This window comes from Tachypleus tridentatus, chromosome 13, assembly GCF_004210375.1.
Source record: "Tachypleus tridentatus isolate NWPU-2018 chromosome 13, ASM421037v1, whole genome shotgun sequence".
Classification (NCBI taxonomy): domain Eukaryota; kingdom Metazoa; phylum Arthropoda; class Merostomata; order Xiphosura; family Limulidae; genus Tachypleus; species Tachypleus tridentatus.
The window spans coordinates 243,412,146-243,436,083 of record NC_134837.1 but is presented as its reverse complement, the minus strand read 5'-3'; the positions used below and the strand labels follow the sequence as shown (position 1 = coordinate 243,436,083).

At 30.1% G+C, this 23,938-nt stretch overlaps 2 protein-coding genes across 8 annotated transcripts in view; one reads left to right on the top strand and one right to left on the bottom strand.

The window, feature by feature from the left end:
- The window catches only part of LOC143238909 (uncharacterized), a 32,095-nt gene extending 10,163 nt beyond the window's left edge, over positions 1 to 21,932 (top strand). Inside the window, exons 4-5 of the mRNA XM_076479557.1 lie at positions 2,526 to 2,888; positions 21,796 to 21,932. Coding sequence (XP_076335672.1) covers positions 2,526 to 2,888; positions 21,796 to 21,837 — 405 coding nt within the window. The 3' untranslated portion in view covers positions 21,838 to 21,932. The remainder of the gene's footprint in view (positions 1 to 2,525; positions 2,889 to 21,795) is intronic.
- The window catches only part of LOC143238907 (interference hedgehog-like), a 115,667-nt gene continuing 110,926 nt past the window's right edge, over positions 19,198 to 23,938 (bottom strand). For all 7 annotated transcript variants that reach the window (XM_076479553.1, XM_076479551.1, XM_076479555.1 and 4 more), the window contains one exon: positions 19,198 to 23,913. In XM_076479553.1, the coding sequence (XP_076335668.1) occupies positions 23,864 to 23,913 (50 nt within the window). In that variant the 3' untranslated portion in view covers positions 19,198 to 23,863. The remainder of the gene's footprint in view (positions 23,914 to 23,938) is intronic.

Sequence of the window (23,938 nt, the reverse complement as noted above, 5' to 3'; positions counted from 1 at the left end):
GGCTTAACCCTGGTGTCTGCTTCTGTAGTACCTTCAGTAATGCCTTCTATTTCCTCTTTGGCCATCTCTGTTGAGGCTGCCTCAATACAACATCATACACTCAGTAATCTCAAACTTCAAGCTTCATGCATAGAGGTTGTGTCTAATTCTCTGCATAGTCCTACAGTGATATTTATCTATGGAAATATCACATATAGGCAATAATGTATTGTAAGGAGGTTTAACTCACTTGATCCAGAAATACCAGCCATAGCTCATTTTTTGACCTGACTCATTGACGAAGGTTTAGCATCTTCCACATTTGACTTAGAAAGTGGTCTTATTAACTACTTTTAGATACTGGAAGATACTCTGCTGCTGTCCAACCTCTTTGTATCATTTCAGATTCTTTATTCTAAAACATCATTTCAGTTACCTAACTGGAATATTAAGATGATACTACGTGGTTTTTCTTGACATCAATTTGAGCCCTTGGATTCATGTGCTATATATTATCTTCCCATTAAAGTTTATTTTTTGTTTCTGCTGGACTGCAGACATTGCTGGTGTTGCATGTGTACAGGATGCTTTCTCTATCCAGACAGACCTTTCTTACCTTTAAACACTGGCAGCCAAGGAAGGGAATAAATCCTTTTTATCAATTCAGCTAACCTCTAATTCTCACTTCTATGATTGATTGGATTCCAATTGTTTATGTCCAGTAAGGTTATGAGTAGGTAGCTTGAAAGTGAAAATGCAAAGCAAAAAAAAAAATGCTTAAAGTTTGAAACATAATGTTTGCATTGTTTCTTTAAGCTACAAACCCATATTTTGGCTTGGTAAAAATTAGGAGAATCATAATATTTCTTTTAAATGGTCATATAGTGAACCTTTTGAGATCAAATAGCATTGCTTTTGTAACTTTAATTTAACAGAGTGATCCATAATGATTATCAACTCTTATGTAGTCCTTCACGTGTATTTTCCCATTGCCCAAACATTTAAAACTAACTGCACATACAAAATTAGCAGAAACATCAGTCCAGAAGTTAACAATAACAGGGAAACATTCAAGCTTGTATTTCCAAGCTTCCTCATTTCACCACAGTTCTTGACAACACATTGACAAAGTGTTGAAATGTTAAGAATATTAAAATATCTTAATCCTTTAACTCATGGTTACATGTACTTAAAGATATAATATTAACAGAATTTTATAGGACACCTAGATGAGCCAAAAGGTCTCTTGCATTAACCACTAAATTAAACTCTTGTAAAGAAAAAAACTTTAAACCAACCATTATCATACAAATATTTATCAAACTTTCCTTTAAACTTACTTAAATTAACTGCATTTACCACATCTGAAGTCAACTTTTTCTAGAGGCCATGTATTATGTTAGAAAAATAAAGTTGTCTTAACTGAAAATGACTTTTTCCCTGCCAAAATTTATATTCATGTTCTCTGGTCTTATCATTCTCACCATTAAATATGATATAAGTTGCATTAACACTGTTAATTCCCTTAACCACCTTGAACATCTCAATTGGATCCCCCCCTTCTCTCTCTCTCTCTTTTTTTTTTAATATCTTTAAGTCTGTCTTTGTGGATGGGTTTTTAAAACTGGAAATCTTTAAAAGAGTTAATTTCAGCACACTGCCCTCCATATTGATATCCTTTCTGAATGAGAGAAAAAAGAACCAAGAACCAGAGTTGTTTAAGAGGTTACTTTAACCTTCTTATTTTTAAATTAAAAATTCCTCTGCATAGTATACATAACTTTTATTTTGATCACAATGCTCATTTAAAATATTTAAGCTTTTTTCCAACAGTCACACCTTAATCTGTGATTGTCAGCAATGTCATTGCATCTCTTATGTAATAAAGAATTCATTATAAATTTTCTTAACCAATGTGCACTTCAGTTTTCTACAATGTATCTTAAGTATTCTTAAGACTGTATCTACTTTTGTTATATGAGAAGCAGTATCAGTTTGTATGGAAATGGCTCATTAAAAGTTATAATACCCATACCAGCTGTTGTTAGAATACATTGTACTTCAAGTGTTTCTTGTCATCATGAATAACTTAAATTTATCTGTATACGTAACATGTAATTAAAATATTTTTTTAGATGTAAAAACCACTGGTAATTTAGATTGATAGGTTTTAGTTATAAAGACCTGAATATTTGAAGGAATATTTAGAAGCTTGTAAGCCTTATATGAATGCTTTTTTTTTTAATAATAAAAGTTACTTTTTCTTGATAATGAGGAATACACTTAATGTAAATATGTATATGTACTAGAGACATTATTTCAGTCAGTAAGTTGCCATGTAATTTGAAACTGTATAGTTAGTTATAGCAGTTACTGACTGATCAATATGGACAGATTTTAACCACTATGAAAATGTAAGATATTTTGTGGTCAGTGATAGAATGCAGTTCCCTTTTTCATGTAGTGAGTATGATTTGAAGCAGAAGAATGAAGTTTATTGTTGACACCTGAAGAAAGTTGTATTTACAAGTTGTTTATATTATTAGGCATCGGTGAATGTAATGAATGGAAGACGAAAATGGAGAAAGAAAAACAGTGGAGAAATAAATCAAAACAACAACTACCTATATAATAATAATTTCAACCACCAACAGATACAAGGGATGACCTCACCAGTATCTCATCAGTATCCAGTGTACCGTAATGGTGTTTATGGCAACACCAATTCTCCATCAGCTTTTTTTCCATACAGTACCAGCCCTCCACAGCTTTTTTACAATTCTTATTCATGCTACTCTCCAAAGTTTTCCCATGGATTTGGACACTGCCACAGCAACAATGGAACAACTTATATTCTTCCCCACCAAAATTGGAAAAACGACCAGTACTACAGGATAAACAAGTCTATGGTAAAAGTATAATTGAGCTCTGTACATCAGGAGATACTTGCAAGAATAAAACCTTGTATATGTATTTCTGATAGTGCACATTATTGTACTTGTAACTTACTTTTTGTAAGTGTTATACAAAAAAACATATTCTGTTTATAAACTAGAATTTTTAGTTTAGTAAGGGATTTAATTATCTGTTTAGCCTATAAACTGTTATAACAAAATATGAGGATTTTTTTATTAAATAAGTTAAAAAAAAAAAAAAAAGATAATATGAGATAGTTATGAGTACTACTTATCTAAAATTAATATTAAAATTTATATAGAATTTATTATTAAATCCAAATAACTCATAGTAACTTTCAAACTTTGGTTGAAAGTAATTATTTAAAGTTATTGTAGGAATTTAGTTCTCTACCCATACGTACAGCTATGTCATTAAACATTTTTTGCGTATCTAGTGCACAATTTTGTTTAGTTTATTGTGTTTGAAGAAGCAAATTGGGAAATGATTATTCAACATGCATAAAGTATAATAATTGCAATATATTGCATGTGGTAAATTGGTGTAATATATCAATAACAGTAGTTTATACATTTATATTTCTTTTATGAAAAGGTTATTTATCATTTACACACTATTTGCTATTAGTGGTGTGGATTCAATTAGATTTTTTACGTGGAAAAGATAAATGCTAAGAATAAACATTAGTTTTAGTTCCTGATATGTTGATGGTAATTTTAAAATTTTTGAACTGACCAGTTTATACATATAATGAACTTGGTCATTCTTTTCATTGTATGGTATAGTAATAATCAAACCTATGGTAATTTACATGTTTCAGTAAAATACAAGTTTGAACTAGGTGAATTTTTTTTGTGATAACATTAATTTTAATTGTAATTATAAGTACATATATATCTATATCTGTACACGCATACAGAAAGGTTTAGAAATCTTCTGAAATACTTTACCACTTAAGCCTATTTAAAGTGCTAGATGCTCAATACTTTTAAAATATTTGAAATAATTATTCTTCTATGAAAATGTATCTCAGTATTTATGAAACCAGCTATTGTACACAAGTAATGTTTACACTGTAGTTTGTGTGTTTTTTGTACAAATAGCATATATTCACATTTTTGCATGCCTGTGTGGAGCATTTTACATCCTTCATTGTTATTGGTAGTCTATAGAAGTGTAAAATGTAAAGAAATTGTTAAACGTTTTCATGCCAGATTCTTACGCACAAGTTGCATACCTATGCAGAAATATTATTAACATGGAATATAAATTTATATCATTTGCTTGGAAATGCATTTTCTAGCTTTTGAGGTGATTCTAATACATTTTGTGTTAATCTAAATTGCTTGAACTACACAAGAGCATATATTGAAAAACACACTTCAACACTTTATACACATTATAGGTGCCTATTCAGCCCTATTATGTAGTGAAAAGCATGATATTTTTGACTTCTAAAATCTTATTTTCATTAACAAAACTAATTTTTCTGTTGCTTTTTTGAATTATATTACCATGCATTGCATGTTATTGTCTTTCTAAAATTTACTATTCATGTATACTTCTAAAGCGTATACTCATCTGTGTTTAAGGAATTATAGAACTTTAAATCTAAATTGAAGTTTTTCTCTAAGAATTATTATGAAATGCAGTAGTCAATTTTGTGTGTTATTCCTCATTTCTAGTAATGTGTGTCCTCTTATAGAACACTTAGTGTCAGGAAGTAAATTATCCTCTATGTTTACAAGATTAGGACATGAAAGTAAACTTTAATCATTTTTTATTAATATTTGCATTATAAGTGCCTCTGTTTCTTTTAATAATTCTTTTGCACATTAGTTACAGATGTTTTGCTTGTTTGTTTATCTTCCAATCATTAATAGTTAAGTCTCTGAACTTGCATTGAAAAGTACTAGAATGCAACCTTAAAATAAAATTTCTAGAGATCTGTATACATATATTTACACCTAAATAATCTTTTTTCATGGTACAAAGCAAAGTAAAATCAACAATATATTATTGTTTTAAATAATCGATTGAAATAGTTATGTTGTAAAATTAATTTTGTGGATCCAAACCAAATATTAATATTTTACTTAATTTTAATACAAGCAACAGTTAAAATAATAATTTGGAACAAATGTATGAACAACTTATTGGTTGAAAAAGAAAAAAAATATTAAAAAATTGCTTATACTTGTATGATGCATTGAACAAACTTTTAATTGCATTCTGATGTAAAGTTTCCTTTATGATTGATGTTAAGTAGAATATTATTGCTTTTTTTACAAAATCTCGCATTGTGTTAGATACATTAAGGATTTACTCTGTGATCATTAACAAGTAATCCAGCAGTTGAAATAGTACCATCTGGAGGAAAATTATTTTTTTTACTGTTAATTATGAAAGTACACAGACTACTTCATTACTTTTGTACCTTTTTTGTAAAAACTCATTAAATGGTAAATATAATTTTATTGCATTTATGTTAAAATTGACAAAAGTACATAAAGTAATAAAAATAAAGTGCAGGTTATTCATGCTTGTGACCATGGAGGATAGTGTTTAGTGTTTGAGTTTTACTTTTTTCCAAAGGACTTCCACCTCTTTCTCTGTACCTCATGATATTGTGTACAGTGTCACCAGTAATTATCTCTTGTGCTTTAGAAAGGTTTCTGAAGATATTGAGTGGTTAAACCATGATCCATCATTTAGTGTGTAATAAAACATGAAGCTCATCTGGTCATTGATGCAAAACATTGTCATCAGTAAACTCAGCATGTTAACTGATAATTAATAAATGGTGTAGCAGTTTGGAGTTGAGATATCATACCAGCTCTACTAGATTGACAGATAAAACTTCTGGTGACAAATTTTTGATATTTGGCATTGTTTCAGGAGCCAAATCTCAGTTTTTGGTTGTAATTTTTTCAGTCTGCAAACTATTAATGACTGTCACATTTATGATTAGTTAATTTTTTAGTGGCTGCCTCAAGTAGATCAGTGAAGCTGAACGAAATATTTCGGGCATATTTACTTTTCTGTTGAATTTTGTCAAGCAAGTTTACTGCTAAGTAAAACTGCATGCAACTTTCAGTATTGGTAGCTAAATATTACTTTTTAGGTTCAAAAACATAACATTTTTAACTGAAAATTCTAATATAATGTATATTTAATTTCTTGCAATAAACTTCAGGATAGTTCATCTATTTGTATAAATTGTGATAGGTATTGTTACTGCCTTTTTCTTGTACAAGTAAATATCTGTTGAAATTTCACTTGGATTCATTTTTGCAGTATAAGTGTACTTTATATCTATTTATTATTGCAAAATTTAAATAAAAATAACACTAATGAAGGTTGATGATGAATTTTTATACCTTAACTACACAATTATGTTATAGTTTTGTTTTAATTATTTATAGATTTTGAATTTTTTTTGTTTGGTGAAGGAACAAATAATATTTTATTGTGTATTACAAAATTTTAAGTGAAAGAATTTTATATAATGTTGAGAGTTGTGAATCTTTGTTTATTTCATGGTGTGTTATATTTTTATATATACATACATACATACATATCAGTTATGTCCTTTATGAGAGTTGCACATCTGTATGTTAGTTTTTATTGGGAAGTTTAGAGACATTCTATATTGTGCAATAACATCTAAAAATTTTATTTAAGAGTATGTAATACAATGTGGATATTGTACAAGGTATTTCTGGAGAATTCCAGATATGACCAAATATACTAAGTTAAAGCATGTCACATAGCATTTAGTGTTATATATTATTTTTCCTGTTTTTTTATAGTTTGTTTTTTACAATGATAGTTATATAGGTTTTTGGTAATTGATGTCCAGTATATGTAAATTTTGCTCTTGCATAGAATTGGTAAAGTTGTGGAGATTTTTTAAATTTTTTTATTATTCAGTAATTGCAAAGGATCTTATGTTGAGTTACATTAAATCAGTCAACACTTTAATGTTTTATTTGTTTTAATTTTTGAATCTGAGGAGGGGAAGATATGTTAATTGTTTTATTTAAATTTTGATCCATCCAGTGTCAAAAGTTGACTCTTCAATTGATATGAAATTTTGATAATTGATGTACACATGGCAGAAATTTGTGTAAGATCAACACTTTAATAGTCTTTACTTTTAGTAGGTGTTACTAGATTTTATTCTTGTGCATGTTCTAATGATATTAAAATCAAAGAATTGTTCTTAAAAAATTTCAGAAACCAGATATATGAAAGCTCAATTTTTTTGAAAAAACTATTAAGGTTCTTTGAAAAAGTGAACTAAGTGTTATTATAGTAGAGAGTTGCTTTGAATCTATCTTGAACTGTTTGAACACTTGAAATTTTACATTCTTCATCAGTGTTTATAAATTTGCTACTCAAGTAACGTATCTATCTTCATGTGTAATGGCAAATATGCCCAGAACCAAACTAATGTTATTGTGTTATATATTTTAGTTTATGGTTAAAAACAAAACTATCTAGTATAATATTAATTCATACATTACTGCATTCATTGAAATTTACTTTAGATGTGTTTTTTTAAGTTATAATAGATTTATCTCAGAATGTAAAAATAATTTAAATTTTGTATGGTATATTCAGTTTGGTAATTAAAGTTAAGTTAAATCATTGGAAATAAACACATGCCAATTTAATTAAATATTTAATGTATAGTCACACTGCTGTATGATCATGTGTCTTTCCTGGCCTGAGCTTTTGAAAGTTTGAATTAATAGTAGCTCTTTGTGTGCATGTGTATGTGAAATGTGTAAATTCCTATTTGAAATTCCTAAAATCATTGAGCATTTCCAAACTTCCTTGAACATGAACTGGTAACATTTAGATTGAAATGTAGCCAGCTGTTTAATTCATAACTTTTGGAATATTAACATCTCTTGCTTTGTTGAATAAATTATTGTAAAAATTGCACAGAGATGGCTTATTAATGTTGGTGAAAACATTCCTCTTGAATACTCCATATTTGTTGTAAAACTGAGTCCAAAAATTCTTTTACATAATATTTGTAAAAAGAAATTGTCTTCGACTTATGTGGATATTAATAATGTGTAACTTTGTCTATAATATGTGCATTATACAGTTACATTTTTGACTCTGAGCGTGAAACAAAAGTTTGTAAAAGGAGTGTGTTGGAACACAAATGTGTTCCAGGTTTTAAAAATGGCTGTTAATAATATGTAGTAAGGTGGTTAATTGTTAGATTAATGAGAGCCTTTAATGAGGTTTGGAAACTCCTGAGAGTCACTAATAATGTGACTTGTTAACCTTGCTGCTATTTCTCTCTAGACATGATGTTTGTTTTTTTAAAGTTAAATAATACATGTAAGTGAGATCTCTGGAATTTGTTTGTATGCATGGTTATAACTTTTTATTTATTTATGAGTTTTGAATAAGTTGAAATTTGTAAATATAATCATACAAATTAGATTTTGATATAGCAATGCTATGAAAAAAAATTCTATTGTTTGAAAGTTCAAAATAATATATGAGTAATGTGTTGCAGCTGTTGCTTTGAGTTAAATTTAACTTTCAGTATTTGTGTTACCAAAGTATAATTTCAGTTTAGTTCCCACCTAAAGCTCTTGGCAACAAACCATTTATTGAATATCATGAGGCAAAAAACTTTCACATTAGGGAGAGCTTTGTCTTAAACAATTCACTAAATGGAAAATGATTTTGTATTGTCATAAGATAGGAAGGAAAAGATAAATTTCTGGGATGGAAGAGTAGAGATGCTATGTATTTAGAATGCTACATATTACACAATTATTTCTCATTTACATACTCCACGCATTGCTGATTCAGAGAATTTTGTATTTCAACTCATTTAATATGTATAGTTTCAATTCAGTGTGAAAAGGTAACAATTTCATAGCATTTTGTCTAATGTAAAACACTTATCAAGTTTTACAGAAAATAGTTCTCTATTGTTTACATTGGTATTTTGCCCATATATCATAATTACAAAAATGGTGATTGTTTGGAAGTGGACATCATTTTCTGTATCAGCTTGTACATTGTCATAATGGAATGGTACAACAATATTCATTTACGGGTAATGAGTAATGAAATGTACTTTGTGAGAAGGTATCTATTAGAGCAATGAATGAGATAATCCTTATGTCCAGGATTTTGTTACATTTTCAGCCATGAGTGTAATCTTAGTTGTAAAAGAAGTGCATGTTAGTTGGAGCACAGAAATAAATTACGTGGTCTGTGTGGGTATTTTATTTATTCCTAGAATAAGTAAAATTGATATATGCAATTGTAACTTCTGTATTTTTTGAAGAAACTAACCTTGTACAAATAAAAGATTACAATGATTAAGAAGGGTAGAAATTAGTTTTAAGAAGCAATTTGTCTACACAGTACAATCAGAGTCCTCTTATTCCACTTCAGTGGAATTTGTAGAAACTCAGTTTTTTAAATTCTGGTTGGAATTGAAATATATTTATTTAATAAATCAAAATTGTAATTTAAGGCATGGCTAAACAAATGATATGCATATTTTGTAAATAGCTAAAAACAAGTGTTTTATCTAACCTTTACCAAAGGTCAAATAGTTCCTAATTGCAGCAGCATTAACATCAGGATGTTTTCCTTACACCATTTTTCTTTTTGCCTCCTTTTAGCCTCTCATTGGTCTAAATCAATTGTTAGTTGAATGCTAAAATTTAAAAGGTATACAAAGAGAAGGGCATGAACTTGCAAATAAAACTGTGTTAAAAGGAAGTCTGTTTTTGTATAATTGTCAAAGATTCTTGTTAAATAAATTATTGTGTGTTGCAAGAAACAGTTAATCTAAAGAGCATTTAAATGTGATATTTTAGTTGTAAATGTACCTAGATTATAGAAGTAAAACAAAGTATTTGTTAGAGCTATTAAGATTTATTACACTTCATTATTTGTATCGTGATATAACTTGTGAATTTTCTATTGCAGATGTATGTCATTTGGTGTACTTATTTGATTAAAACTTCCAATCAACATACTGTAGCTGTTTTGAAATCTAATGTAATAAAACTGATTTACCACATGTTGGGTTGGCAAAACATGTGTCTAATGTTTATTGAAACAAACTTAGACTGAATCATGTGTCTGTCTGGTCCAACACTTGCATCTGGGCAACAAAAATTCTCAGATACATTATGTAACAAATAAGACTTATTCTTATATACACTCTGATATAATTTAGCTTACTTCAGTACAATGAATATGAGCTAAAAACAGGATGCTATTAATTATATTGGAATAATATTAAAATATGTTTATATAAACAAAATATATTTTGTTTACTACATTGAAGTTAGTTTTGTATTCTAATTTTAGCAAAAAATTAATCTTTAAATAACTAATCAAATGTGGAATTGTGCTCTCAATCATAAGAGTGGATCTAACCAAACAAATTTAACTATTTGATTAACAAAAAAAAGAAAGAATAAGGGCCTGTAAGATAGTTATTGTGCCTATGCTTTTAATTTTTTACATTTATGTACACTGTGTTCACTTTTTCCACAAATGTTGGAAACAACAAAAATTGCTTGAAAATAGTTTCCTATCCCATCCAAAATTTACTCTTAAAGGTAGCACATTTCATAATAAGTATTATGTGGAACTATTCTTCTGTCGTCACTGTGTGAGCAATACTGGGAGAGTATGAATTAATCACTAAATCATGCTGATTCCAGAAAGAGTACACCTTGCTCATTATGGCTGGAAAAAATCTTTTCATGGAGAATATTATCCTTTTTAATACTCTCCTACACATAAGAGTCTGTCCTCATTAGATATTCTTGTGTGTGTAATGGTGCCTAGTCTACTTTAGTGTTAGTGACTGTAGACATTCTTCAGACAACTATGAAAAGTCTAAAGCTACATCAGCTGGGTCATTATTGTTCCTCAATGACCTCTTGTTGTGCCAGACTTTTGGACTCTATAATCTATTTAAATGTGTTAAGCTATTTTGCTAGTGTGTGGCAGCTGAACCAGCTTCTGTATTTTATATGAGAAAAAGGTGATAGCAGTTGTAGAGTGCTAATGAATCTTGTATGTGTATATATATATATATATATATATATATATATATATATATATAAAGTAATTACATGTTGGTAAATACCATGGGTTGTAACCAGAAGTTAATTTGAGGTTTTGAAAGAGAGAGGAGGAGGACTTTTTTTTGACCACAATACAGTGTCGACTGAATTAATATGTATATGCATATATACATTATCATAATATTCCCTTGGAAAGAAGTTTTAGGCAATGCCTGAATTATTACATTGAATCTACATGTTTATATTATTATATAACAAACTTCCAAACCAATGTGAAGTATTAAGATGTTGCTGTAATTATTCTGTTGTTGTTGGTTATTTTATCTTTAAAACAGAAAAGTAGGACAGTTAAAAGCATGAATAAGAAATGCCATTCTGGTCCAGTTCAATCTTTGCCAGTACCTTTCATTATTTTATTCAATTGTTTATTGCTTCTACCACCAAACATGTTTCTGTGGCAGGTGTTGAATGCTTGATTCTGTTGCAGGATGTCATTTGGCTTTATAAACTTAACTTGTGAAGGATACTATTATATTGCTAAATCTTCTGCCCATAGATGATATGGTTGTAGAAATGTTTTGTACATTATTTTGTGGTATGTGATAAGTAATTACTGTATCATTATTTTGTTTATCCATGAAATACGGAATAAGGTCCAATGCAATGCATAACCAGTGGATACAACAATCATTAGTTTGACAAGTGGTTATTGCTTGTGAATAGTCTACATTACACCTAGGACTCATATTTGGCACTTTGTGATATGTATGTGCATAAAAGTCACATACACCATTTAAAACTAGGACAGCAACATTGCTATGTCAGGCCCATCATCAGGTATTTTTGAGGCCCTGGTGCAGAGGCTTATAATGGAGCCCATTAAGCCTTAGTTCATTTTTTTACAGAAAATAAAAAATTTTTCTAGAAAATTTCTACAATATGCTAAAAATATGAATAATTAAAAGTTTCTAAGGGCCCTAGTGCAATGTACCCTTTTTTCACCCCTTGTTTATGTACTGGTTGTACCTTCCTATTAAAAGGTTCCATGCAAGGAGGACAGGTACAGTTAGGTATCAGTTTTTGACAACTGATATAACCAAATTCAAGATTCTTGTTTTTTTCACAACATAAACATTTTCCAAGCATAGGATTGTTTTGGATAATCCATTATGGAGTTTAATGAAACTAATTCACAGACAGGTTTTTCACAGATGTTACATATATATGGATGGAATCCTGGAAGATGGGCCTTCAAGCTGAGATTAGGATAGTTTAGTTAGATTAAATTCACCATTAGATAGTTTGTGAGACCAATAAAAGTTTATTCTGCCTGATTGTTTTTCTGTAGTATCTAATTTCTCCTAAAAATCAAGGATGTACATTCTCCTATATTTGGTATGGTTTTTTATCTATCATCTGGTGTGGTTCTGATACCATACACAAATATATCTTTGTCTTATAGCAAAGCCACATTGGGCTATCTGCTGAGCCCACTGAGGGGAATTGAACCCCTGATTTTAGCATTGTAAATCAGGAGACTTACTGCTGTACTAGCGGGGAACCATACATAAATAAATAGCTGGATTCATGCTTCACATAGTACTGAAATCAGTTTATAGATTTAAAGGTATAACTTTGGCATAAGTATTTGCCAAATGATAACACAAGTACCGGTGAACTAGGAACACTGTAAATATTGTTGGGAAAAGGGCTTCAGACTAGGTTTGTTGGAATATAAAGCAATTCAAATTTTACTTTGCTACTTTGTTAAATCTTCACTTTCAAGCAGATGCTACTAGTTTCACAATCAAAACGTGGGTGATGACAGAGGTGGTGAAAATGATAGATATTTCCTCACTATCAGTTCCACTTGTTAAAAAGTTTATGCCTGAGGCACAACTCTTCCTCATTATGCTACAATGAAATATCTTCAGATGGTATTAATGATGTTGGTAAAGTAATAACTAAGGAAGTTGCTCTCACCAGTAAAGTAATTTCTATCTAACTTTACAATTTAAAAACTGAAATAAAGATGCATTTCCAACATTTATCTCATTTACTAAAATTTCTGTTGCTCATAGTCAGCAATTAATAGGGATCATTTTAGTTGTAGTACTGAATATTGAGGATAGGACATTTAAATCAGAGATCATATATCTCATAATATTTTGGGATTGAGAATATTTTTCTTGCTCTCTACTTTGTTCTCTGCTCTGAGATTAAATTGGTCACTGTAATTTTCACATTGCAATGGGAACATCTTGTTACTGGTACTTGTTACCAGTTATCTAATATCCAATCATTTTTACATTCAGTATGTTTTGTTAGCCATAAAAACATTATAACACTAACATAGCTCTAAAGTTAAAGAAAATGTCAACTGTTACAGAAGAACAATTTATTTTGTTCTACCCTTTATAAGGATAGTTGAAGAAATGATGGCTCAAAATTACTATCCATCAATAAAACTGTGGTGTGCTTGCCTGATACTTTTATCTTCTGATTATTAATATTATAAATAACATACATAAAAATAGTTTAGATTTTCCACTTATGTGTCCCTGGTGGGTCAGAGGTAAGTTTACAAACATACAATGCAAAATCCTGGGTTAGCTTCTCCATAGTGGACAAAGTGCAAATATCCCATTGTGTTACTTTGCATTAAAAAAACACAAAGAAATCCTCTCTGATCTTGGGAATGTACATCTGATTCACAGTTGGGAACATCTTATATATACCTAAAGACTGGATATCTTCTCAGCAAATACAATGGGTTGTTTGTGACCTATGTTAATAACTTATATATATCCAGGTGTTTTGATGTGAGTCGCTTTAAAATCCCCTTTTTTTTCAATTCAGTTTAAGTTTCCAAGTTGCAAGTGCAGTTAGTGCCTAAAATTGACCTTTTATATGTGGATTATACAAAACTTTCCAGTTCAAAATTCTCCTGTTATTAGGCTATAATGTACATGGCTCAACATGTTACCAATTCAAATAAACAAACACCTGTGGTGTTTGGCCATACTGACAAAACAATGGAAGGCATGATAACATCAGGGAAAAAAATAGGTTCCTCCATGACCTGCTACCAAAAATTCGTTAAAGGTAATGAAAAAATTAAAAATTTGTAATTGGAAATAATAAAAAAACTACACTAGCTTATAACTGCAATGATTCACATAAATTTTGGAACAAAAAAAGTGACACAAAAACTGTATTCAAAAGTTTCTCCCCAAACACAGCTGAATGGGAGATGAACTGCTGGAAGCTGTATAAGTAGTTGCTGGCATGCAACAGATGGAAAATATGGCAATATACACTGCTGGCCAAAATCTTAAGGCCAATGAACTTAAATAAAAAATATGCATTTTGCATTGTTAGACTCAACCACTTATTTAAGTAGAGCTTGGAAAGATAAAAAATAAGAAAAGGGAAAATAAAAATAAACTTTTTTAGCATTTGATAGGGAAAATGTGAACACTATGAAATTAGCCTAAATACTAGCTGGTCAAAGGTTTAAGACTATAGCAAAAGGAAATCCTAAACAGGGTAGGAAATGCCCAACAAGAGGTCAGAGTAGTGAGTTACATGGCCATCATTGAGAATAACTTCAAACATTCTCTTTGGCATGGTCAATATAAGCATTCACAGAAGGCTGGCTTGAGTGTTATTCCAAGTGGTGAAGATGGCTTGACGAAGATCATGCTCTGTTTGGAATTGATGTCCATTCCTGTAGACTTCCCTTGCCATCCACCCCCAAACATTTTCAATGGGGTTCAGTTCGGGCGAAAATGCTGGATACTCCAAAAGAATCACGTTATTTGGCATGAAAAAGTCCTTTTTTTTTTTTGTCAGGCCTGGCATGGCCTAGCGCGTTAAGGCGTGTGCTTGTAATCTGAGGGTCTCGGGTTTGCGCCCCAGTTGCGCCAAAACATGCTCGCCCTCCCAGCCGTGGGGGCGTTATAATGCGACGGTCAATCCCACTATTCGTTGGTAAAAGAGTTGGCGGTGGGTGGTGATGACTAGCTGCCTTCCCTCTAGTCTTACACTGCTAAATTAGGGACGGCTAGCACAGATAGCCCTCGAGTTGCTTTGTGCGAAATTCCAAAAAAAAAAAAACCTTTTTTGTCCTGCTGAAAGATCCAGTCATTTCCACACAAGCAAGGACCTTCAGTCAATAAGGATGCTCTCTCCAACATGCCAATTTAGCCAGCTGCTGTTTGACACCCCTGTATAACCTGAAGCTCCATTGTTTCATAGAAGGAGAAAGCACCTCAGATCGTGATGGAACCTCTTCCACTGTTTCATGTAGAAAATGTCTCTGGTTGGATATCCTTATGGTGCTAGTAACATTGGAAGCCATCTGGACCATCCAGGTTAAATATTTTCTCATCAGAGAACAAAACCTTCTTCTACTTTTCTACATCCCATGTTTGGTGCTTCTCAGCAAAGTTTAACCGAGCTGTTTCCTGGTGTGGAAGGAGACATGGCCTTTGAAGGCGTTTACGGTTTTTAAAGCCTTTCTTTTGTAGATGCCATCTTATTGTTTTTGAGCTGCATTTTGCATCCATAAGGGTCTTAATCTGGTTCAGCAATCAGCTGGTGTTTTGCCTGTCAAATCTTCCTACTCAATGCCATCGAAATTTTCTTGGGCTAACCACTTGAAATTCTCATTCCATATCTCTCAGGGTCTTTTAAGAAATTTGCAACAGCAGTTTTACTATGCCCAGTCTCACCAGCAATGGTACGTTGAAAGAAACCTTGCTTTTGCAGCTTGACAATTCTGCCATGTTCAAACTCTGTCACCTTTATAGCCTTTGCCATGTTTTTACTTAATGTAACACAGGAGATGTCAGTGGAAGGTGTTGACAACACTAATGCTTGAACACAGATAACTAAATTTCGTTATGTGTTTACCGATTAACGCTTTGTTTCAGTATGGTCTTAAACTTTTGGCCAGCTAGTATTTAGGCTAATTTCATAGTGTTCACATTATCCCTATTAAATGCTAAAAAAGGTTTTTATTTTTATTTTCCCTTTTCTTATTTTCATCTTTCAAAGCTCTACTTAACTAAGTGGTTGAGTCTAACAACATAAAATGCATGTTTTCTTTATCTTCATTAGCCTTAAGATCTTGACCAGCAGTGTATATGTCTACTTAAGTGACTACAAAAGTCCAAGTAATTTATTTCTGTTTTGTTGTTGATGTGAAATTTCAAAACTAGTATAGAGAACATATGTTGTGAAACGTTTTCAAAAAGCTTCATGGTGATTACAGCTATAGTAATTAGTTGTAAAATCAAGAACAAATGCTGAAGCAAACTGTATATTATCAAGTTAATGTGTTGACACCATTGTATCATGGAAGAAATAAAAAATTTTGCTTAGATGCAGTGCCAGTAAAATTTGACTCCACTAAGTCAAAGTATTCAGTCACATGTCTGCTTTAAAAGATGTAAGAGCAAAGAGGAATTTGGGTTTCAGAAGTACAATGAAAGAGGCATGCCCCTCTAAAAAACCTATGCATATTGATCACATATTTTTCCAGCCTTTAAATATAATAAGCTAATTTTGTACAATTTAATAAAAAATTAAAACTTTATAAATTTACATTTGATTTGTCTTAATGATCATTTTATTAAAAATGTAACTCTATTTCAGTTATTTAATTTATTGCCTCCTCCTTCCCAAAATCATTATTCTCCCTGAGTGGAAAACCTGGCAATGCAACTGTCGTGTCTGCCATTCATAGATATTTCATACATATTTTTGTCTTTAATTGCTCAAATTGGTTCTTGATGGTGAATTTTGAAAAGCATGTAAAGAGGTAGGTGATAACAGTGGAGTCAGTGTATTGTACAAGTCTCCTGCCCTGGTTATGTACTATTGTTCTTAATGACAGTTTCCAAGGCAGGAAACACTGAAAGTAGTGTAAGAATGTTACACTGAAAGTAGTGAAAGAATGTCAGATAAGGTCTTGAAAGCCATCCTTATACTGTTAAAATAAACCATGAATATCATTTTGAACAGCCTTCTATTCTGCAAAGATACTACCAGCATTCAATTTAACAAATTTAAGTGTGTTTCTTTAATAACAAAGAGATAACCAAAACAGTACATTGCACACTGAATTAAGGGTTTAATGTAATAAAATGCAAGTATTAAGAAGTAATTATTTACTTTACTTAATATTGTTGGTATCTTCATGATGAGTGTACCTTCAATTGTAATGTAAACTGTTCGGTTACTTTAGGTCTGGAATAATGATTTTTACAAATGATGCGTTGTTTTTAACAGTATATATTACATGTACATGTGTTAAGGCTGTAACACTCATACTTAAAATGTCCTGAGTTTGCAAATTGGGTTTATTGTTTAGGTTGGATACTAAAAAAAGTATGTGTAAAAGTTTCCTAAACAACCATCATATTTATGCATTTCTTAAGCTATATGATATTTAGTTACGCAGTATTTTTTGTTAAATAAAGAAATTTGATGCTAATTTTGTATAAATAATTGGTTTATTTACAAAACAAACACACAAGATATAAACATTTGACAAAGATATACAGAACAGAAATTTTGTGATAGCAAGTAGTAAAAGGTAATGTGTTTTTGTTTTTTATAAGGTTTAGTTTATGTACATTTTCGTGATATCTTCACAGATCAAAATATTAATTTTGGAAACATTTTGTAACAGCAAGTACTAAAAGGTAATGTGTTTTTTAAACATATTGTTTATGGACATTTTTAAGATATCTTCACAGATCAAAATATCCAGTTCATTGCTGAAAAAGTAATACTTTGTTAACAGAAATACAGTGTAAGTAGCAAAGATGTTTGTATAGTAGTTTGATATATCACATTATATTATTAAACTATTGGCTAAAACTTTTTTCTATAACTGAACAGTTGTCTGTTTGAAAGATTGGTGTAAAGGAAACAATTTTCATATTTGTACAAAATTAGTATTGTCTTATGAGAGACCGTATATTAAAAAATGAAACTTTTTAAGAATCAACCTTATCAACTTAATATTAGTGTATATTAAACAAGATTATTTATACATTGTCACCAGTTGTAGTTTGACTGAGTTCATCAGTATTCTTCAGTGCTTTCAAATAGAAGTGGGTGCATGAGTAGCATCGCCACAACCACATTATCAATTTGTAACACAGTTTTGAAAAATATACAATTATGATCACTAAACAAATGTTTGATCGACAGATTTCCTGTAACATAAATGGATATATATATGGAAAATAGAAACAATTTTCATCATAAATTATGAAAATGCTGTTATTCTTTCAACTTTAATAACATATAATGATATAATATACCCTTACTTACTACAGTATGAATTGCCAGCTAATTTATAAACACAAGAAACTTATTAGATCAGAAAAACTGTTCTCAAAAGTTAGTACACAAACTGCTCAAGCTTTTTCTTTACTTTTACTCTTGCTGTTTAATTTTAACTGTTGCAGGATGAATTACAGTATTGACTGTACATAAAAATAGTATGGTGGTAAAAACTTCCTTTTTATGTTGAAAGTAGTAATAGTTACCATGTATGCATATATACACGTATATTGGTGCAAGTGTGTGTGGGTATATATATATATAAAGAATAATCTACACTCTTTCAAAAATCTTTGTAAATTGTGACTGATTTCTTGCGATAATTTAAGGCAAAAAAGATAACTGTTGATATGGTAACCTATTATATAATATAATTAAAGATTATGTTGTAAAGAACACAGATTTTAGTCATTTCAATCATGGTGCACATAGTAAACACTGACTCACACAACTCAACTATGTACACATGAAAAAATAATTTGCAAATTGCACTGATAATTTGCCTTTAACCTCTGATATAGATTGAAATATGAAATTATGAATCATTGATACCTTTTGTATATAAAGCTAAAATTGATAAATACTTAGAACTGAATAACATATTTCAAGCAACGTTTTTTACTCAGATTTCATAATATAAATTGTATAATGAAGGTTACTTTTCATCATCAAAACATACATTTTTTTCTTCTTAAGAATTAAAACAGCATATTAAACACTGTTTGATAATGTAAATTATAATTTAGATTTTCTTTCATGTATAATCTAATAACAAGTATTTATGTTCAGAAAAAACTGATCTTCATATTTAATATTCATACATGACAAAAACAACAAAAAATCACCAAAATTTTGGATTTTATTTTGTTTCTCTTATAATGTTATGATGAATTTTTAGTACTAGGTAATACAACCTTATGTAGAAGAATTAGTTTAAGTAACAGAAAATGTTGTCAGGGGTATCCCTTCTTAACGTTTTTTTGCTAAAAATATAAAAAAAGATCCTCTTTATTTGGAGAGAAATAGTTACATTTTCCTGGTTTGCCAGTCTTGTATTTTAATACCTTAGTTTCAATCTTCAAGGAATATTTATTTTCATAATTTTGGGTACTTTGCATCTTTTGTTTCAAATGCTAGAAACTTCTTCAGGCTTACATACATGTCTAAGGGCCCTATGAGATTACTTAGAGCCATACACCTGTGCACTCTGAATGACCTCTTAAAGTCAAAAGTCCTTAAACAGTACTCTTCCTGTACATCTGGTGTAAGGACATTTTGTGCTTTGGAAGACCTATATTTTATCTTATCTATTGAAGTTTATGTAGCTGCCTGTAAGTTAGTACTTCAAACATATTGTAAACTGGCAGTGAAACACCTTTAGCATCATCAATTTCTATGTATTTTTTTATCAAATTGTAGTTCAGCCTTGTAAATGTTTTTCTTTTATCATTTGTAAGATATTAATAAATTATTATTTTTGATCATTTTAAGCCAATTATCACAATATATTTACATAATTGGGATGCCAAATTTAACCCATTGTATGTTCATGCAATAGATAAATGGCAATTTAAGAGCCTGTTGATCACCTAATCTGTGCATTATAATTTCAAATATGATTAGTTTTATTCTTGTGTGCTTTAAAAAAGAGATTCTGAACTAAAAATATAATACATCCAAATTAAAACAGTAATTATAATCCAATATGAGCAGCAAATAGAGTGGAAAGCTTACTTGATTAAGAACAGCATTCCATTCAATTCTTCTAGTGTGATGTAAGAAGGTAAACAATTCGAAGTAATGTTTCCAAATTTAGAGATTTTTGTAAAATACTTGTTTTTTGGTCATGCAAGATCTACCTATTTAACTATGTATGTTTAATACGTATATCTTACATTTTATAAAACTAAACAGAAGTGTAAGAGGTAAAATTAAAAGTAGGGGACAAGGTTTATTAAAGGAAGGGAATGTCCACCATGGACATGAGCTAGGTTCCATGGCTCATCTTGGGGCACTAAAAGCTTGTGGGTTCTGAATTAATTTTCACACATACTCCTAATTTTCAAGATAATAATTTTCTAAATTTTGATAAATTTTAGTAACACAGATAGAAGAGTGAGGGGGGAGCTGCCCCTCCCACTTCCTATACCACTGCTAAAACTGCAGCTATGAAAACAAATGGTAAGTTTATAGTGAGTTTTGTCAGTCAGTAGGATCATTTGATTTTTCAACAATTACAACAGTGGTCCTAATGTTATGAGGGAAGTAAACAATTTTTTGTATAAGCATAAAAATGAACTGTCTGTAATAGAGTAGACACTAGAAACTGCACCTTTGTATAATTAAGTATAACAGACTTACTCCCTTTATCACTCTGTTGATAATGCTTCCACCTTCCTTTCTGGGTAATGCTCAACAATATACATCACTCAACAACAAACTATTACCTTGTTGTTCTTAGGCTAACTGTAGTGTTTATGTTGAATGCTCAATATTCATACTGAATTTTTAAAAAAGTTTGTTTCTATTCTTTATATTTTGATAACTTCAGTCATATAACAGCAAAATAGGTTAATTCATAAGTTTTACAACGTTAATTTGTAACCAAAAGCAAAATACAATTTGCCAAGTAGTGTTTGAGTTAAAAGCCTTATGCTATATTTATATATTAGGCTTAATACTTAAATTAGACTACAAATATGTCTACTGTTACTAATGTTATAGAGTCAATGCTCAACATGTTTTAATAGTAGTTAGCTAATAAATATTTTTTTAGTACTTTAACATATACATTACCTATTTGGCCTTAAAATATAAAGAAAAATAAACATTTATTACTACCAAATAAATTTTATCCTTTGTACAACTGAAAAAACTTAAAATTTGTGTCAGTGCTTAAAACGTTTTAAGTGGTGAATAAATGTTAATTTGGTTTTTTAATACACTATTGCCTACTTGGCCTTAAAACATAAATAAAAATAAACATTTATTATGACCAAAAATGCTTTAACCTTTGTACAGTCAAAAGAGTTGAAAATTTGTGTGAAAATGTTTGCACTATGTTTTTACTTCCTGACCTACAATACAATGAAAAGGCTCAAGGGTGCTATTTAAATCTCCTTCAGAGTGCACACATATTGTTGTTCACAATAACATTTAATTTTTATACATAGTTTTTATTAAATATGTGATAATTAAATAATTACTTTGTGCCAAATAAAACAAGTGAAGGGTAGGTGCATTTTAGAGGTACAGAAATTTGTTTTAGTTAAATTTATAATTTTCGTTTACCATTCAACAATGGTTTCCCATTGTTTCTGATGGGTTTTTATACTAGTAATTTTTATACTACTGCATATTTAATGCCATTAACACTTTTATTCTAGTTATTGAGTAACTAAGAACCAAGATTTTTCTCTTTTATTTGTTTTCTTTTCAGGAATGTCTTCAAAGAGAGAGGATAGGAGTAGGATCAAAGTGAAGAACTAAAGAGCTTTGAACACCTGAGATATTATTGGGTTAGGTTAGCCTATTACCTGCAAATCATATGTGAAGAACATAAGAACACTTGCCAACTTGTGCAACAAAACACATAGATAAAAGGATGACTACAGGAAACTATGTAATGAGGCAAAAAATATTGTTACTGGTTATTGCATATTCCTTTGCTTAATCAAGCTAATGAAGGGAGTGATCTGTAGCCCTGATAGCAATGTGCACATTGAAAGAGGATTCTCTGACAATACTAATACTGTAACACCTGAGAGAAGTTGTTTGTTCAGAAACAGCCAATGTTATTCAACTGAACATAATGACAGAGGATGCCATCATAAAAATAAATTAAAATGTAACACAAAACAGCATAAGTTGGTAAAACAAATTATTGAAAAGGACTTTCAAATGTTAAGCCTGAAGATAGCCAAGTGTGGTCAAACCATTGACTTTTACTTTTTTGACAACAAAGTTATTACCAACTTTAACCAGTTTTATTTTACAGGAAGTTACTTTTGGTTTACGATAACAAACAAGTTTTGAAGCTTTGAAGGTCTCTCAACAAAATATAGAAATAATGATGTAGAAGAAAACAAACTTCTGCTGCTGAGAAGAAAAAAAGACAAGATTTATTATTTATATATAATTTTTCTTCTTTTTATATTTCTTATTATAGACATAGATCCTACTATTTCAAACCACTAGAGAAGGTATGAAAGTTTACAAGAATAGCAGAACAACTGCCTGAGCATTATATAGGATCAAAATATTTCATTTGTAATATAGGTTTCTATGATATGAAAAAAAAATCACAGCTAAACTGGAGATTTAAGGCAAAGAGGTTAAAAGGAAGAAACCTAAAGCTGTAAAAAATTATATAAATTTGTATTATTCTTTCATGAATTCAGTAACTTTTTGTATTCAGAATTTTTTGTTCCTTTTTTTTTCCCCTAGGACATAATAGCAACCACCAAGATGGTATTTGAAAAGTAAAAATGTGGTAAAGAATTTGTAAATCAGTTACAGAGAATATATTGGAAGAGTCTGAATTAAGTAATAGAACAAATACATCAGGAGTTTGGATATCTATATGGATACAAAAACATATAACAAAAAATGGCACTAATTAGGGATTATAGTGTGGATGATAATAATATCAGTGTAGACCTGTCAGAGAAATATATTTTATACACTTGTATAAAACCAAGTATCATTCAGTATTTTCAACCAATGTTATACACAGCATGATAATTTTGCTATTGTTTTACATTTTATATCATTCACATAAATACAGTTGTTTAAAACATGCTATATTTTGTTTAAAGAATATATATATATATATATATATATGAGAGAGAAAGAATACAACGGATATCTGAGTTTACAAAAAATTCTTCAATAAAAGTAAAACACTTAAAAAGTGAGTTAAATACCAGCGTAACACACAAAGTTCACCTGAATTGATTATTCTACTGAATTATTTTATAATACATGCATTTAAAAAAATCCAGGATTTGAAAAAAAATAAAGTTATAGTTTTTTTTATATTTACAGTATGTACATTTTTGTTTACTTGCTTCCTCCAAGTGTTGTATCTCAAAAAAAAATTATTTCTTCAGTTTGCAAAACTATTAGCTCACAATCATATTACTGGTTGAGGTAACTTTCACTTTGGGCCTTCTGTGTTTGATCTCAGTTTTGTGAACAAATTAAACAACCATTACAAGCTGCTATCTCAAAAGCAATTTTGTTGTTTCTCCGTCTTTATGGGAAAATACATCAAATACTGCATTCAAATTCTGTGCTTTTGTTTGCCTTCTACCTTGCCCATAGCTGCTATAATCTCTTCTTGTACAAATATAGTTTTATATATATGAACGAACACCATCGGTTTTTCACAATGCCTATGTAATTTGAATTCAGTTTGAATTGGCACCAGACAGTTGTGGTATTTGTTATTATAATAACACAAAGAAAACAAAACAGAAAACAATAATTCTAGCCACATATCAGTCTTAGCTTTGATCACTTGAAATGAAACTTGTTTCTTTGTCACTTGGTTTTCCTAGAAAACAATTATTCAAAAAATA